The 17441-nt window shown below is 40.1% G+C and overlaps 1 protein-coding gene across 2 annotated transcripts in view; it reads left to right on the forward strand.

Annotated features, from left to right (window-relative positions):
* Window positions 1-17441, forward strand: part of ITGA2 (integrin subunit alpha 2) — a 66398-nt gene that overhangs the window by 14835 nt on the left and 34122 nt on the right. The window contains exons 2-5 of one of the 2 annotated variants that reach the window (XM_071580759.1): window positions 4570-4693; window positions 12538-12647; window positions 13583-13674; window positions 17063-17177. In XM_071580759.1, coding sequence (XP_071436860.1) covers window positions 4570-4693; window positions 12538-12647; window positions 13583-13674; window positions 17063-17177 — 441 coding nt within the window. Of the gene's footprint in view, window positions 1-4493; window positions 4694-12537; window positions 12648-13582; window positions 13675-17062; window positions 17178-17441 lie in introns of those variants that run through there. The other variant, XM_071580758.1, reaches the window with a different exon arrangement.

Raw genomic sequence — 17441 nt, forward strand, 5'->3', positions numbered from 1 at the left:
ATAAAATAGTGGAAAATGGCAGGAAAGTGCCTAGTATATTATTGAGAGTGCATACTTGTCAGGCCCAAACCAAGGCAGGTTTGTATGGAGTATATCAAAAAATCTGCCAATGATTTTAAAATTGTGGAATTTAAAATGTGACTGAAATATGTTGAAACTGTGGTTCACTTGATAAATCTTCATGCTGAGTCAGAATGTATTTGCCAGCATTTTTACTATGATTTTTGCAAAGAAGTCATGAAAGCTGATCCATAAGACTATTGCAGATAATGATGTGTCTTCAGAGGCTTTTTTTCTCTTTTGATTTCACTGTCCTTGACTGGCTGCCTGTCCAGAAAACGAACATAATAAAGGCAGTTTTGAAGAGACCTGTGATCTTGCAACCACTTCATTATTCCAGGTGGACATCCTTGCTCTCAAAGGGCAGTGCTCAGATGCTGCAGTAGTGCAAATTATTAAAAGGTATAAAATCAAGCCCCAGTAGTAAATGTGAAGGATGGGTGAAATAGTTCAATCAGTAGAAGGAATGGGAGGCTGGAAAGAGGAAAAGAGCACGGCTTCTGTAAGCTGTGATGAAGCCCAGAGAAACCACAAAGAGCTGAAGCATGTGGCCCTGGGAGGTCCAGGGATGGATGCTGCAGCGCCTATGGGAGGACAAAGTGGGAGATCAACAGGCAACATGTAACGCAGCACATATTGTGTTGACCACATCTGACTTGCCACAGCACCCTAGGGGAATTTGAATCAGCGTGGGACTTTCCTTTGGGGTCTTAGCTGTGACAGTTAGTCCCTGTAATTTTATCCAGTTCTGGAGGAAATTTTTGCCCTGACTGTAGTATTTAACAAAACTCTCACCTTGGACCAATCAGAAACATTTCCCATGTATTTGCACTGAAGTTGGGCAATGCACTCAGACAGCAGATATTCAGCAGTGTCATTTGATAATAACTGTAAGTGTCCAGGCAGTCAAGAGTTTTTCTCTAGATTTCATTGGTTTTGGGGTCAAACTGGAACTGTTTATCATTCTAGGATACTTCTGCCTCTTCATTCAAAAGCCAGGGTTTATTTCTATATACAATATATGGACCATGTGAAGAGTTCTGTACTTCCATGGCAGGATAGCACTGCCATAGCCTCTTGAGAACTGGGTACTGCTAAACTATACTTGGTTACTTGAGGGTGAACCAAAAAAGCACTTCATTAATGGCAGAATTGACTTATAAGAAGTTGGTTGGGGGAGGCCTGAGGGGAGGGTCCTGGAACTTGGACACGATTGGGTGAAGGGAGGGGTAAACTAGATAACTGACAGCTCAAATAGCCATTGGGGAAACACCCATCAAGTTACAGGAGAACTGACCAATAAGGGCTCGGGGATTGGGGCAGAACGGGCAGAAGAGACAGACGCCATTTGCGACAGACCAGTGACAGCGCGGGCAGGGACGGCGTCCCCAGAAGGTGCTGCCCTGGCTTGGACTTGCTTGCAGGTCCAGGATGCCATGGCTGCAGGTGTGGGCATGGCACAGGAGTGGCGGCATTCCCCGGCAGTGGCGGGGAGGCTATGGAGCTGTCATTGGGCAATGGAGTAGCAGCAGCCTGTTGTGGCGGCAGTGGGAGTTGGGCAGCCCCACAGCAGGGGATGTGCCCAGGTGGGACTGATCCAGCCCAGGAGAGATGGCACCGGTGCCTCCCAGCACCATGGCCCATTAGGAGAAACTGCATGGGGACATACAGATGGGGAAGGAACACAGTGGGTGCAGGAACTGCACAGGGGGAAACCGTGCAAAATCTTTGAGCGTTCAGACTTTGGGAGCTTCAAATCCAATTCCCACTGTTTCTGCTTCTTCTCCATACTCCTCCATCCATTGTCGGCAACACTGTTCCCATTCTTCATATGACATTTGTTTCCCTACAATTACTGACCAAAGAAAATAGAATTTAATAACAGACACAAAAATTAACCTAGGATGTGACATGAGCAAAATATTTTGATAAAATACAAGTATATTAGAACACAAAAGAATAACTGGCAGCAGTGAATTCCTAACTCAACTCATCTTTTCCCTCTCCCCAAAACCCAGAAATAAACATTATGTGAGGTTGTGTTTACTGTCAAGAGGATTGCAAAATGCAGAGTGATAAGTCTGTACACATACTCTTCCCCAGTCTTGAATAGCATGACTCAGGAAATATATTTATCTCTAAGGATGCTTCTCAAGGAACTATACTTTTAGCAAAGGGTGATTTCTTGCTTTCCGGAGGTTGGCTGTAGATAGTGGTTGTTTGAGATAACTAATATATGATTTCCTGTTTTGAGTTTGTGGTAAAAAAGTAATAACTATGTGAGCTGTATTTAGTCTTCTGCTAGTGACATTTGTGTTTTCTATTCTATGGGTAACAGTACAAAACACATTGACATTTTTTACAGGTCATGAACTTTGTCTGCGAACCTGTGGTAGTGATTTTAGTGTTTTCACTATGATCCTGTTATTACTATTACAGTTAAGCTACTGTGGTGGGCTGTTTTATGCTGATACAATCCCTGTTAACCTCTCTTCCAAAGCTGTGTCTCAGACCTGAAGGAGAGTGATACCAACAGTAAGCTCTCTGCCCATCAAAACAAGAGAAATGGTTAGAATTTCTGCTTATATTTTTAAGATACCATCTGCCCTTAAAGGGTCCCTGTTACAAGGAATTGCTAAAAACGCTGCCGCTTTATGACACAATGACTCAATAACTATCGTGAGGCATATTTGTGTGTAGAGCACATAAAACTTATTCTGCTTGGGCATACAGGAGGGGAGGTGAAACATCAGGAAGTTGTTTAACTCATGAGCAACTCTTTGAACCGGTCTTACCTGGGAACTTTGGAGAGTACTCTACAGTGCAACCATAGGTCATAATTTCTTACATCATTGCTATGTTTAGAGGGTTGTCAGGAGCCATAAGGTGTTCCACAGCTGGGCTGTTGTCTCAGTCCTTCTAACTCCGAGCCATGGAAGAAATTATCTACTCACAGCAGAGTACTTCAGGAGACTCTAGCCTTTCCCCTGCAGCTTCTGTAGCAGAAATTCTCCTAGATATCCACCTACAGATCTTTATCAGAAAGAAATCAGGTCCTTTATGAATGAGGAATGGTCCCCCATGCACTACAAAATCGTGACACTTTGGATTTGTTCCCAGCCCACATTGCTGTTTCCCTCCAAAATGGCATGGAGTGGTGTGCCCTTATGCCTAGGCACACAAGTGCCCAAGGAAAAGCAATAAATACCATGGCCCCAACTAAGTAGAGTTGTAGTGTTCTGTCATGATTAATGCTGTTCTACCTTATATGTTTGTATTTCTAAGTTTTCCTGTTTGGACAACTGTTCAGACTGTTTGGACTGAAAACAAAATCTTCTGGCATGATAATGAAATGACTCAAAAATGTTGGTTTTCTGATGCAGCAGATAATCTCATTTTTGTTTCAGTGCTGCAAACTAGAATACAAATGGTATTAGTGGTTGCAGTCAGGGCATTTTGTCTGAGCCTGGATAGTTGAGGCGAGTGGAGTTACAACCAGCCAGTCACAAATCATGTTCCCTAGGACTCAGTTTTGAGGCCAGTTCTGCTTCGTATTTCCATCAATGACCTCAACGAGGACATTGATGCACCCATTGTCAGTTCACAGATGACAACCATTTGAGCAGGAGTGTTAATCTGCTGGGGGTCAGGAATCCTCTGCAGAGGGATCTGGACAGACCGGATCAATGGCACAGTACCAGTGGTCTGAGGTTCATCAAGGCCAAGTGCCCGGTCGTGCCCTTGGATCACAACAACCCCAGGCAGCACTACAGGCCTGGGGATGAGTGGCTGGAAAGCTGCCCAGTGAAAAAGGACCAGGGAGTGCTGGTCGGCAGCAGCTGAACATGAGCCAGTGTGTGCCCAGGTGGGCAAATTGTGCCAGGGAAGTTTTAGACTGAATATTAGGAATATTAGGAAGAAATTCTTCCTGGACAAGGTTGCCAAGCATTGGAACAGGCTGCTCAAGGAAGTGGTGGAATCAACATCCCTGGAGGTATTTAAAAGATGTGTAGATGTGGAACTTGGGGACAGGGTTTAGTGGCAGACTTGGCAGTGCTGCGTTAAGGGTTGAACTTGATGATTTTAAAGGTTTTTTCAACCTAAAAGACTCTATGATTCTGATGTACTTCATCAGACTGTTGTGTTTGCTGTGTGACAAATTTAAGTTACACCTTAAGGTAAAGGAGGATAACAGACCTCTGAATCGTACATCTTACCTCCATTCAGCTAAAACATTCCCATTAGCAATGCTGCAACTTTTGTTAAGGCAAATAGTGAATGAGTGATTTATCTCTGCCCAGAGTATTACAACATATGTAAAGGGTGCTAGACAGGCATTACACATGGGCAGGGTACTGTAACGAAAAGGCTGTTTTGTTCAAGCATGTGTCAAAGGCTATATTTATTTTCTTCTGTTGGGGGAGCTGGCACAGATGAAGGGCCTTTTTCACTGGGATCAAAATTCTTCTTTAATTGCTTCTGCGTTAATCATAACCTTTCTGTTAACAGGCATTCTTCATAACTGCTGTGAAGCCTACAATGTTGGGCTCCTGGAAGCAAAAATATTTTCTGGTCCGCCAAAAGAACAGTTTGGATATGCAGTTCAACAGTTTATAAATGAAAAAGGCAAATGGTAAGCAGTTTGAAGAGCTTCTTTTATGAACAGTTAAAAGGTTAAGGAAAAAAACATTGCAACTCTTTATGCTTCTTTTATAATTCCAGCTAATTCCTTTTTATACTAGAGTTATATTTTTGCAAATAAATACTTAATGTTATTAAAACAAAAGCTGAGATATTCTAAAGACATATGCATGTGATCATTCCGAGTTTTTTCCTTAACACTATGCAATCTGCAGGTTACTTTCTGTTAATCCTTTATCTCCAATACACCAGTTTTCCCAGATTTGCAAATTCTGTAGAATTTTAACTCTCATTTCATTTCTTCCTATACTAACAGCATCTTTGTTACACTTTACATATATGTTTTTATATAATTATATAATTTTTTGATTTTAACATTGTTGAGGTTAAAACGATGATTAAGGCTGGGGAGTTGTGATTATTAAAATCAAATTAACTTAAATTTGTATAATGTTGTGTCTGATACAGTATTAACCATGTGCTTCTCAAGGGGTAGTGTATTTGGCTGTATGTAATAACACAAACCTAGCAAAAGCTTTTTATCTGCTTCATCTCTTGTGCCATAAAATTTAACCTGAAAACCACTGTTGCCACAACATTGGGATTGATGAGCAATTAGTAAAATAATTTTTTTCTAGGAATATTGATTTCAAAAAGAACTTCAACACGTTAACACACCCAGTAAGCACATTAGTGGAAGACATTGTTTCCTCTTCTGCAGTAACAGCAGCCACAACACTTACGGTGTCTGTCACAGTATGGACTATATGTCTATAAAAGTAGTTGAGAACCACTGAACTCTCAAGAGGTTACTGGTGTGTACCTGGTTTAAAGTCTATAGTGCAAAGCCATATATTATCATAAGCCAAGACATTTCAGAGGCGTCATCCTCCATAGCCTGAAACTGTGTCAGAATCAAAATAGCCACAAACTAGCACATAGATGGATACACAGTACCTGAACTTTTCTCAGTAAAAAGAAAGTAAGATGTAAAAATCTGAAATTCATAGGAATACACATGAAAATGTATTTTATAGTTGAACTTTAGAACCAAAGTCCATACAAAAATAATGAGCCAGCTGAGACACTTGTGCATAGTGCTGCTTGGGAGCACTGTGCAGTTCAACTGTCTGCATATGCAAACACGTGCGACCACCTACATGTCACCAGTTCCTCAAGCCAGTGACCACGAGACAAAGTAAGAGGAGAGCAGAGCTGTATACTCTGAATTAAAAACTTGGCATTTCCTCTCCACCCATTGGGTAGGCTTCCAGCCTACCCCCACCCCTCATCTGATGCTGTGGTGGTTTCTCACGGTGTTTCTGCCTGCTTTAATTATGTATGTAGTCACCCATAGATCAGAGATCTCTTTTTTGGAAAACAAACAAACCAACAAACAAACTCAAAAAAACCCCAACTTCTGTGTAAAGACATTGAAGGAGAACAAAAATGTCTGCTTGAAGTGATTTGAATGCTTTTGCCTCATACATGGACAAATGGCACTGTGTTTTATATCTCTTCTGAGCTTTTCTATAATCTTGTAGCAGAAGCAATAGATGACTCACCGAAGCTATTTATGTTCTGTGTTTTCCTCTTTTATACTCACTTTCTTGGATAATGTGTGCTGGAGTTTGGGAGGAAAATGTTTAACTTTTTCTATCTTATAGACCATAGAATAATTTAGGTTGGAAAATACCTTTAAGATCATTGAATTCAACTAATCTTTTTTTAAGTATATGACTATTTTGAATGTGATAAACATTTCGGTATATAGGCACTTTATCATTAGTTATTTCAATGCATGGTGTCTGACCTAGCTCTTAAAGTCAGAAAAATTTTATCAGCTCGTATTGGAGTAATTGGGATTTGATAGAGACTCTTCAGTGAAGAAATATTCTTATTCTCTCTCTTTCAATCATTAGGCAAGCTTAAAAAAAAAAAGTGAGTCATGTTTTACTCTCCTGTTCTCTTAATTTCTAGGCCATTTTCTTTATTTTTTTTCCTGTGTGCATTTTTTAAAAACAAAACCCAAATAAATTAACAAACAAAAAAACTAACAAAAAAATAAGCAACCAAAACCAACACCAGGCCAAAAAGAACACTTGTTTTCTCCTATAGTAAATGCAGAGGCTGCAGTCCATGCACAGGGTGCTTGTTGACATGGCTGGGAGCAAGATAAACACTCTGAGCTTTGCATAAGATCAGGGCGATACTTTCTGTCGGAGGGGTGCATTTATCATCATATGATTTTGTGAAGAGATCACCATTGTGCAGCAAGAAAACTGAAAACTCTGTCCAGGCACAGTAGGTGGGGCTGTTCATTGTCTCTGCCCAAGACACACTATTCAGAATCTGAGATCCACCAGAATTTTCATCCCTTCCTAGTCTTTGCTAATAAATTCACAAGGTGCAATATAAAATGCAGCTTTAAAATCCTGCTGTACTCTCTCAAGAAAGAACAGAGAAATATAGCAGATGCTAGTTACACTATTCAGCTGCATTTCTGGGAGGTGCACCTCCTGAGGCAATAAGAGCTATAGAAAATGATAGAGAAGAATTTTTGCAGAATTGGTACTCCATGAAGCAGTAGGTTTTAACTTTTGCTTGGAGTTAACTTCAGAGAGAAAAGAAAGACAGTCCAAATGGGAGCACAGGACTGTTGAAGGGGCTGGTACATTTTGGGATGCTGTGACACAAACCAGCAAGGGAGGCTTTTTTGTATTGAGTCAGATGACCCAGGATAATTGGGCACCAGTCTGCTGTGCTCTGATGGGCATTGATGGCATGTGATGCTCACAAATAAGGACAAACTTGCAAGTCAAGCACAGCTCAAGCTATTCACAGCATCTGGTGGGAATTTCAAAACAGGAGCTCTATAATGAACTGAAGGAAAATTGTGAATACCAAAGAAATTCATCAGTTAGAAACGTTTAAGCAGTCCACCACACAAGTAATTAGCCATCACAGAAACATCATTCAGTTTACGCTCTAGTTCTCCCTGTTGTGAGGTTACCTGTATTTGAATCTTAAACTGAGATGAAAATCTCTATTACTTTATAAATACAATCTTTTAGAAAGCCAGATTGTACTCTGTCAGTTTGTCATGAATGTGTATGTTCTGAACAGCAGCTTCATTCTTCAAAGATAACAATACTTATTCCATGCTGAGAATGGCTTTTATATTTGTCTTGGGTCAGGAAGGTTGAATAGCTGCATATAGCTGTAAAAATGCTTTTTCCTAGCCATATGTGTCTTTAGACACATGCTCAGCTGTGTTTGTGTGCTAAGAATTTGGATTTTTTTTTTGAAGGGGGAGTGTTTTGTTTTGGTTTTTTTGAATTTATATTATGGGAATTTTCTGTTTTAAAATACTTTCATCCCGTATGTCAGCAATGACACCTTAATATGCAGTTCACTTACTGGTGTATCACATAATTATTGCATTAAAATAGTTCTAAAAATCATTGCATACAGCTCTCTGGTCACCAAATACAGCAGCCATTTTTGGGAGGTGCTGTGATGCCTCTTCGGACCAATAAGACATTTTGCCAAAAAGACACATTTCTGTAGCAACTTCTGTTTAAATCAGTATATTTTTAAAGCTTTCTAATTTTAATGAGGAGGGCCATTTCTTCAATTCTTTTGAGGGTAGTAACTTTTTTTTTAACAGAAGGCTGCCATTGTTACAGCTCTGACTTTTCAGTGCCAGCACCACTGCTAATGCCGAGTTCCTTACCCAGCTTTTGCTTTTCCCGACTACATGGACTGCAGTTTGTGTTCTTCCTGTTTGGACAAGTTCTAGCAGCTGTTTTCTCGGACTATTAAGTTTGTTTGTCAAACTCTCTTGACATAGCTTGCTGTAGGTTTTGAAGCTTTGAGTCTTGTTCAAAGGATCAAAAGTTTTTGATGGTGAGAAGTGTTTTAGGGTGTGCAGAGAAGCATCTATGAAAGTGAAGTTTTCTTGTCTTCATATCTCTCATCGCTTCCTGTAATTGCAGGTAAAAGTCAAGATGACAAAAGGCAAGAAGAGGATCTTTCTACTTTTATTTTCCTATTAGACATATTTGTGTTTCAGGAAAACAAACAAACAAAACCCCCCAAAAAACAATAAAGAACATATGTATGAAAAGTGAAAAAAGAAAAGAAACCCACAAAATCCAAAAACAAACAAAAAACAAAAACACAAACCAGAAAGTATAAACCATGCTCAGACAACAGCTGGGAATTCAGCCCTTCACTATGAATACTGATTTTGCTTTCTGCTACATCACACGTTGCTGACTACCAGCTTTGTCATGGTGTAATTTCCCAGAAATAATTCCTGTTGCACTTTGATCTGCTGCTCCTGCAGCTTGTGTGGTAGGACACTGCTGCTGAACTTTATTTGACTTCATGTAGTTCTATTGCTTTGTATACAGTGTTGGAGACTGATTAAGGAGATGAATAATAAAATCAGTGGCAATATTACATTATATTCACTGTAGCATTGTGTAAAGACATTTGTAAGGACATGTAAGGAAGTTTTGTAAAATAAATATGTAACTCATGGCTGAAAAAGACCCTTAATTAATACATTTTACATGGTAAAGTTTATTTGGAAACAAGCATTTTCAAGTGTTTTAGTACTCATTTCTTGCATTCTTTTCTGATACATTCTGTTTCACTTTGCCTCATGTGCATCCTGTTTTATCATAGTAAAAAACACTTTTGTAGTTAGCAGGATGCCAGCCAGATACTCTCTTGTTGTCTTCACTTCTGATGTTTCAAAAAGATACACATGCATTTTCCCAGAGCAGTATTGTGTAACTATCTACTCAGACTCCCTAATGGTCTGCGTTAATTTTCAAAGGCAAGTAGGACTTTCTGATTTCTAATGTAGGTTAGGGCTAGTATTAAGCTTAAGTAAGGCACAGGATACAAGAGAAATAATAATTAGGTTATTTCCTAGGGCTTCTAAGCTTGGCAATGAAAAGTAGAGGGCTAAACTTGGCATAAGTTGGTTAATAACTTTTTCTCAGGTGTGTATTGGTGACAGGTTAGACTAGTTAAGTCAAATAATGGAAGAGGTTTAAAAGCTCTGTTAATTTCTGAAAATCAGTCAGTAATAGTCAGTTCTAATGGTAAATTCTGTGTATGCAGTGGCAATTTTTGGCCTACAACATAGATGTGACACTGAGATTCACAGACCCTGTAAATCTAAAAGAAGTAAAATAAAATAAGTTAATAAAGTAACTTCCAGTGAGCTATGAGGAGTCCAAGGTAAATGAAAGACAAAATTAAGTTTGCTTTGGACACAGTTGGCATAGATTTAAATTTGGGTTTAAAATTAGAAGAGTTCATCTTGTTTATCTTACATTTTCCTGTTTGTACCATGCAAGACCATCAAGGTTAGTTTCAGGGCTAGCAAAAGTAAAATTATCATATGAATAATAAGTTGTAGAAGTGAATCGGGTATAAAGAGGGATGGTTCCTTGGTATAAACAGATGTCTGGGTTGGGGTTAATGGTGAGTTTGGGGAAAATAGGAGCCAAATAAAGCTTGTGCAATGAGCAAAATTATGCATGCTGAGAGAGAACTGCTTTTAACTCTATGGATGATGTTTGTCTCTAGTTTATGCCAATAGCAAAGGTGAGGTTTGCAGTTAGGCTTGGGTTAGGCTTGGATTTGGGGGCAGACAGTGCTCTAGCATGCTTCTCTTCCTCTTCTCCTCTGGTATTCAGCCTGTGAGTGAAACTATGTGCTTTGGGCTCTCAGGATAACCTGTGGCTGCAGAGCAATGCTAGCACAGTGCAGAGATTTACAGTGAGTTTCATAACCGGATGGAGTGGTGGTAGAGGGTATTTTCAAGACATAAGGTCATTCTTTGAACAGTAGCTGTCATCCTGTAAGGACTCTGAAACGTTTGCCTTCTGGGAAACTCAGGAAAAACATACAAGTATTTATAAAAATGGTTAACGCTGAAAAGCTGTTCCAGTTTCAGATATTGCACACGCAGTGTTGCCATTCATTTTACAACTGTTTCCTGTTTCCATGAGAACCATAAGCACTTCCTCTCTCCCATCAGCCCAATTAGCATTTTACAACTGTACCTAACTGTAGTACCTAACAAGGTAGAAGAGTGTAACGCCATGTCCTCCTCCTGTCAACCACTATTGACCATCTCCAGTCCTCTGTCTCACTGTGTTTGCAAGTTGTAGGATTCATATATGAGCTCCTGTTATTTGGTCCAGAGCTGTGATGGTTCTGGTTTCCACCATGCAGAAAAGGCTCAGAAAGACGCAGAAACAGAAGAAGGTCAGAGAACTCTTTGCAGGTAGTGTAACGTACATTGCTTTTATATAGAGAGGTATTTATATGAACCTGAGTTGCACGTTTAGAGGCACTAAAAGTATGCATAATCTTGTTCCTGTGGCCTGCATAAATCACAATTTTTCAACCAGCTAATTGAGAAGGAGTTGCATTTTTAAAATATTCTAACACACAAGAAATAGAATCTGAAAATGAACCCCTAGCTGAACTGGTAAACAGAATAATGTTACTTGTGCCATAAAGTTTGCGTTTAATTGAGGTGAAATAAAGTGAAAAAAAAAAAGAAAATGCAGTTAGCAATATTTTTTATGAGAAAGCTAAAAAGGTCTCAAAATACTTCTTCTGCATCTAGAACTATGTGATTTTGTCATAGCCATCTTATTCAAACTAGTTATAAAATTGCAGCAGTAAAAGCAGATAATCCCTGGAAAGTTAATATGATACATAGCAACTGCTTTGAAATATAATAATTTCACAAAATTTGGGGTTTTTTTTATGGTAAAAGGTATATTTGAATTAACTACCTATAAAATTTTGGAGGACAACAATTTTGCTCTAGGAAACCTATTGACCAACTGAAAAAGATGGTTTCTAATGAAACTCCATATTCTGTACTGGGGTCTACTGTTTGTACTTTTGCTGTCCCCAAAATGCATTAATTACTACCATAAACAGTACTGTTTGAAAGGGAACTCCATATTGCTGCTGGAGCAAATACCCAGTCCTTGCTTTTCAGTAATCTCTTTTATTTTTTCATGTCCCTTGACATCATTTTTCAGAGACTTGTGTTGAAAAATAGGTGTTCTTAAGCAGTATTGCCAGAAAGTGAAATAGCCGTTTTGTGAAGGTTTTCACTTAAAAATTAGAGGAGTCTTGAGGTGCGGATATTGGAGGAAAAACCTTATGGCAGATGAAGGAATGAGTCAGAGAACACAAATCACTTTGTATTGTAGGCACAAATTGTCGGAAGTCTTAACTTTCTTGTTCAGGATTACAGACTTCATGAAGCATATTGTCACCATCTGCAGTATTTTCTTTCTGACTCAGTGTTACCAAGGTGTGGTAGTGTTCAGCTCAGACTTAAATGTTTGACTATTGCTGAGCAGATCCTGTAGAAAATGTTTCTTATCAGTGAAAAAATACCTTTAAAGAAATCAGTTAACCATTAACTGATAGAACAATAAATAATTTGTCTCTCAATCCCCAGCATACTTTTTTTAAAATTTTTATGTGTCTATACATATTAGTGTCTTTGCTGTATTTCTTCTGACCTATGATATAGTCACAGAAAAAACAGTACACATGTTTGAGGCAGCTGAATCCTGAAAGGCTCTCCCCTTTTTCACCAGAGCTGCCCAGTGTACTGATATGCAAGTGAAGCTTCTGAACAATTCTACTACCCCTGAATGTCCTAGGTGCTCTATCTTGTGAAAGCCTCTTTACCTCTTAACTGTAGTGTTCCATGCAATGATGCTGCTGGACTTTTCCAGTATCATTAAGGACCTAATGAAGTTCTTGTTACTTTAGGTTGTTGGTTGGTTCGCCCTGGAGTGGCTATCCTGCTAACAGAACTGGAGATATATATGCATGTCCTGTTGGTACGTCCAAAACCACATGTAAAAAATTGAATTTACAAGGTAAGCTGTAAAGTCTTGCTGCAGTTTTTAATTTTTCTGTTGTTTTTGTACCAGGCCAATCTGCCTTATTAAACCTTTTCTTACCTAGATCTCTGCATATTCTCAGTCTCTGTGGGGTGTGTAGATGTGCATGTGCTGCAAGGGCTCTCACTGCCTGCTGCGGCTGAGACCTGTGTCTGTCTGAGCAAAAACTGGTGCCTGCCACTGGAGTAAGGCCAGGGTGTGGGTATCTGGCCTGCAGTGCCAGCTGCTGGAGGCACTGGGGTCTCAAGTGTCACCCACCGAAGCAATTCAGGTCTTTAAGCTCCAGCCATGGAGCAGGAATGGTGAAGGTCCTAAAGCCAGATGGTGGCTTAGCCAGGGCTCTGTGTCATTGAGGGGCTCCTCCCTGGCATCCTGGGGGGGCCTGCTGGAAGGGCAAGTGTCTCTGTCTTCCCCAGACGAGTTAGGGGTGTGTGTCTGTGTTTACAAACTAAGTGTAAAATGGGGTTCATGTTTACATACAATGAAAATATGAGAAAGCAGCATGTGCTGAGATGCCTATTTTATGTGTTGGAGAGCACGTTCAAGTTTTTGTCTAAAGCCCAATACTGGATCAGAGGAATCTAATGTCCTGAGGAATGTAACAGTAGCTGTTCAGCTGCAGCTACTCAGCCAGCCAAAACTACGCAATACGTAGATTGTTTCATCCTCTCTTTTCCCTGCAGCTTTCTTGAGGGCAGATCCTCTAAATGACCATACTTGATTCATGTTTATAGTTAATGGCTAGCAATTCTTTGACAATTCTTTCTCTTGTCTCAGAATTGTATGCAGCCGTTTGGAAAAAGTGTCATAGATTCTAAGAAATCAAGTTTTTGAAAAGAAATTCTAACTCACTAAATTGCTTCTGCATCTTATTTATTACTCAGTTATTACTTAGTCTAATTTTATTTCAGATTTAATAAATATTCCAAATGTGACTGAAATAAAGGAAGACATGAACCTGGGCTTGACTCTGATACAGAACTCAAAAACAGGAGGATTTTTGGTAAGTATCAAGACTGTATTCAGTCCACACCAAAATTCCGGAGGAGAATGAAGAAACTCTCCACATTTTTTTTATAAGTCCAGGTCTAATGTATTTTATTACGTAGCTCAAATTAGTACATCTTTTGCATATTTTAAAATATTCCATCCCATTGTCATTGCCTAGAGTCCAAAATCAGGAAAATTGTGAAGTCTCTCCTTTGTCATTATCTAAACATCCTATGAAAGGGCATATAATTAAATAATCAGTAATTTAAGTCAGATAATATATGCAAGGATATTTCGACCATTAATTTGTTTAAGGTAGTCTTGTATAGTTCTGATTGTGCTTTCAAAAGACTGTATGGAATCTCTCCACCACCATACCCACTTGCATAGGGACAATCTTCCTGAGATGTTAGGATTTCTAGTCCCATGGATCTGCAAAGGGTTTAATTAGTCAGCTGGAGGAGGATGCCTTTTCTGTGTGTATATACTGCAAACCACTGTCCTTGGAGCCTGTGAAACAGATTTCTTAATCAAACGGAAGTAAATGTCTGTTTAATATGCTTTTTTTATAATCCTAATCATAAGCATTAAAACTGTTGCTGAGTAGGTATATTTCAGTTTGATGTGTCCATTGGAGTCACATGCAGTAAATAAGTGAAATAATAAATTAGAGTTCTGAGGCTATCTTTAAGCTTTGTATTTTTCACTTGCACCTTCCTAGTAATCACAAACATATTCAAATATTTACTATATTCATTAACACACAGCCCAGCTCACTCCAGTACTTAAAAGCAGGCCTAACTCCAACCTTTTCAGCAGCTCTCTTGGAGTTAGTGAAGTTATTCATAGCTTCAAAATACAGCAACAGTGGTTTTCTTTATTTTTGTTTTAAGATACTGATTAAAAAAATCTTATTCTCTTTCTTAAATAACACTTTTAATTACTCTTAATGATGTCCTATGCATACCCACTTTTAATCAGTAACTGCAGTGTTTTAAAATATCTCATGCAGGAAAGTTTCTATTTTCTAATATTTTAACTTCTCTCAGTCAAAAAGAATTTCCTTATCCATATGTTGTTGACTCTCCTTAAATTGCATGGAGTGAAAAAAAAAAACAAGTTGAATGCTAAGACCTAAAGAGTCACATCTTTGGCAACAGGAATTTTTTTTTGACATATGGGGAATGAGGTATGGGAGATAGGTGCTTCTTTGTGACTCAGCCTCAATAAATATCAAAAGCCCCATGACTTAATTGTGGCAAGTATTGGACTAAATGTGTAGAATGCCTGCTTGTAATTGCATGCTGCTGCCAGCCAGGACTTTGCTCCAGGACTCTGTGGCAGCTGGCCTCTATGATGGGCTCTCTGGGTACACGCAAGGCTTCCTCTTCCCAGCTCACTGTTCTTCCTTCTGTGGCTGCTCCCCTCTCAGCCTCCATCCCCTTGTCTCAGTCTGTGCTGCTTGCTCAGTCCCTGGGCTGCTTGGCTGGAGTGTGACCCAGTCTGGTGTGTCTGTGCTCATGAGTCCCACTCGTTCAGCTGTTTGATGCCATGTGATTGCTTCCCACAGGTATCCTAAATACAGGGCAGTCATTTCCCACTCACTCACTGCATTTTTCTGAGGCATGCTTAGTCTTGTTGGAGACATGCTTAAGAATTTCACTGATGGTTAACAAAGTTTTTCTGGATTTCTCACCTAAGTTTCTATCAGCTTGGTTTTGGGGCAGTGGTGCACCTTTAATTGAAAGAATCTCATCTCACTGCATGTAAAATCTCCCTTCTGTAACCTACACCCCATAGTCACTCTCCTTTGTCCTTTGCTTTGCTAAACATATACAGAGTTTTTTGGCTGAAATATGCTTTTTAAAATAGACCTCTCTTGAACATGAATGACCAGATCTATGCTATATTCCACAGGAGTCTTTCCCAGGTACTGTACAGTGTATATGATACTTCTCAGCTCAGCAGCAAGTGCTTCTTGTCACATATCTTTAAGCCATGTTTGCTGTGCACACTGACTGTCTGCATACGGTCACCCTGCAATCAGCCAGTGCCTGATCTGTGTGCTTCTCTCTCTTCCATTCCCTGACATTTTTTTAAGGGACGGTTAGCAAAGATTATTAGAATGTTTTTGCTTTTTCATCACACTTTTGAATTACCACCAATGCAGAAGAAAATTATAAAATGAACAAATGAGATGTAGCTAAAAAGAACTTTAAACTAAATTTAAAGACCATTAATTCTCCTCCAGCTTCATAGTTACCAATATAGATGTTTTATTTTGTACCTTTTACCTCTCTTTCCCGGTAAAAATTAATCATGCCTCATGAGGCAGGTAAAAAGAGCACTTACCTCAAGCTCTTATACTGTAGATACACTTCCTTTCTCTTGTCTAGAAGCTCTGCTGTGTGGTCAAGTACGTTAGGATAGTGTGATGTGTGACAGGATAGTCACACACAGGACAGTGTAGTGTGTGATTTAGCTCGTTTTCCATTCACTTCTTACTTTAATTACCTTCTCCTCCTCCCCCCTGCTCAGTGTTCCTGAGAAAAGGGTAACACTGCTGTTATCACTCACTTCTCTTCCTAAATAGAGGTGGTGCATTCTCTGTTTTCCAGACTCTCCTGACTAGGGTAACCAGAGAGTGTATGTAAGGAAGGTATCATTTCTTACACAACTCTTGGACAGAGGTTACGTAAAGCTTGCTTTTTGTTTGTGTTTTTCCCCCCTGCCTTGAGTTCCAAAATTATTTTCTTTTAAAAAGGAAGCACATCCCCGCCCCTCCACCCCACCCTACACCTTCATGACAAAATATTCTCTTAATATGTGTCTTTTTTATCCAGGTGCTTTCATACCTACCCTTCTTATACCAGAGCTGTGGGTGTCATGGGCCCAGCTGGTTGACCCAGCTGAAAACCTTTCTTTTCACGGAGACCTTTTTCAGCAGGGAGGAGGGACCGTTTCCCCGGCAAGGCCGTGGAACGCGTAGCCGAGGGGCTTGTGAGGCCAGGGGCAAACTTTTCCCTTTGCTGGGGCCGGACAGGGCAGGGCTCGCTGGGGTGGCGTGTTTTGTCTGCCAAACACCTCGCAAAGCGGAGGCGCCGCGGCCCGCACAGCCCGCTCTGCCCGCGGCGCTGCCGCCACCCAGCGGCCACGGGCGGCGCTGCAGAAGCGCCGGGAGCCCTTCCCTGGGAATGGCCTGGGAAAGGGGCCTCGCTGACGGAAGGGATTTGGTCTGGTAACCCAAGGGAGCTCCCCTAGTCCTACGAGCTTGTCCGTCCTGCCTGACGTGGGTTTGTATCTCCGTGCCTGTCGTCCTGCTTGTCCTGGGTTTGCGTGTAGATATGGTGAGAAAAGTACTCTGTTATTTTTATAGTTTCTTTTTTGTTGTTATTTTTAAGACTTGCGGTCCCTTGTGGGCACAGCAGTGTGGAAGACAATACTATGCAACAGGAGTTTGTTCTGAAATCAGTCCAAGTTTCCAGATCCTACGAAGCTTTTCTCCTGCTGTTCAAAGTAAGGCAACATGTGCAAAACAGATTCAATTAAAAAAACCCAAACCCTCAGGAAACCCATATCAAACAAAATAAAGCTACACTGTGTCAGGGACTCTTGATTTTAATTTCTTGAAAAATGTGTTTGCCAAAAGCAAAGTCCTGTGATTGGTATGTAAGGACTGACAAGTCATGACCACATGAACGTGGTCCGGCTCCTCTGTATGCAAAGGCGCTGCACCCGTGCAGCTCAAAACCTGCTTCTTCTGAGTCCTCATTCTGCCAG

The sequence above is a fragment of the Pithys albifrons genome, chromosome Z (assembly GCF_047495875.1).
Source record: "Pithys albifrons albifrons isolate INPA30051 chromosome Z, PitAlb_v1, whole genome shotgun sequence".
In the NCBI taxonomy this organism is placed as follows: domain Eukaryota; kingdom Metazoa; phylum Chordata; class Aves; order Passeriformes; family Thamnophilidae; genus Pithys; species Pithys albifrons.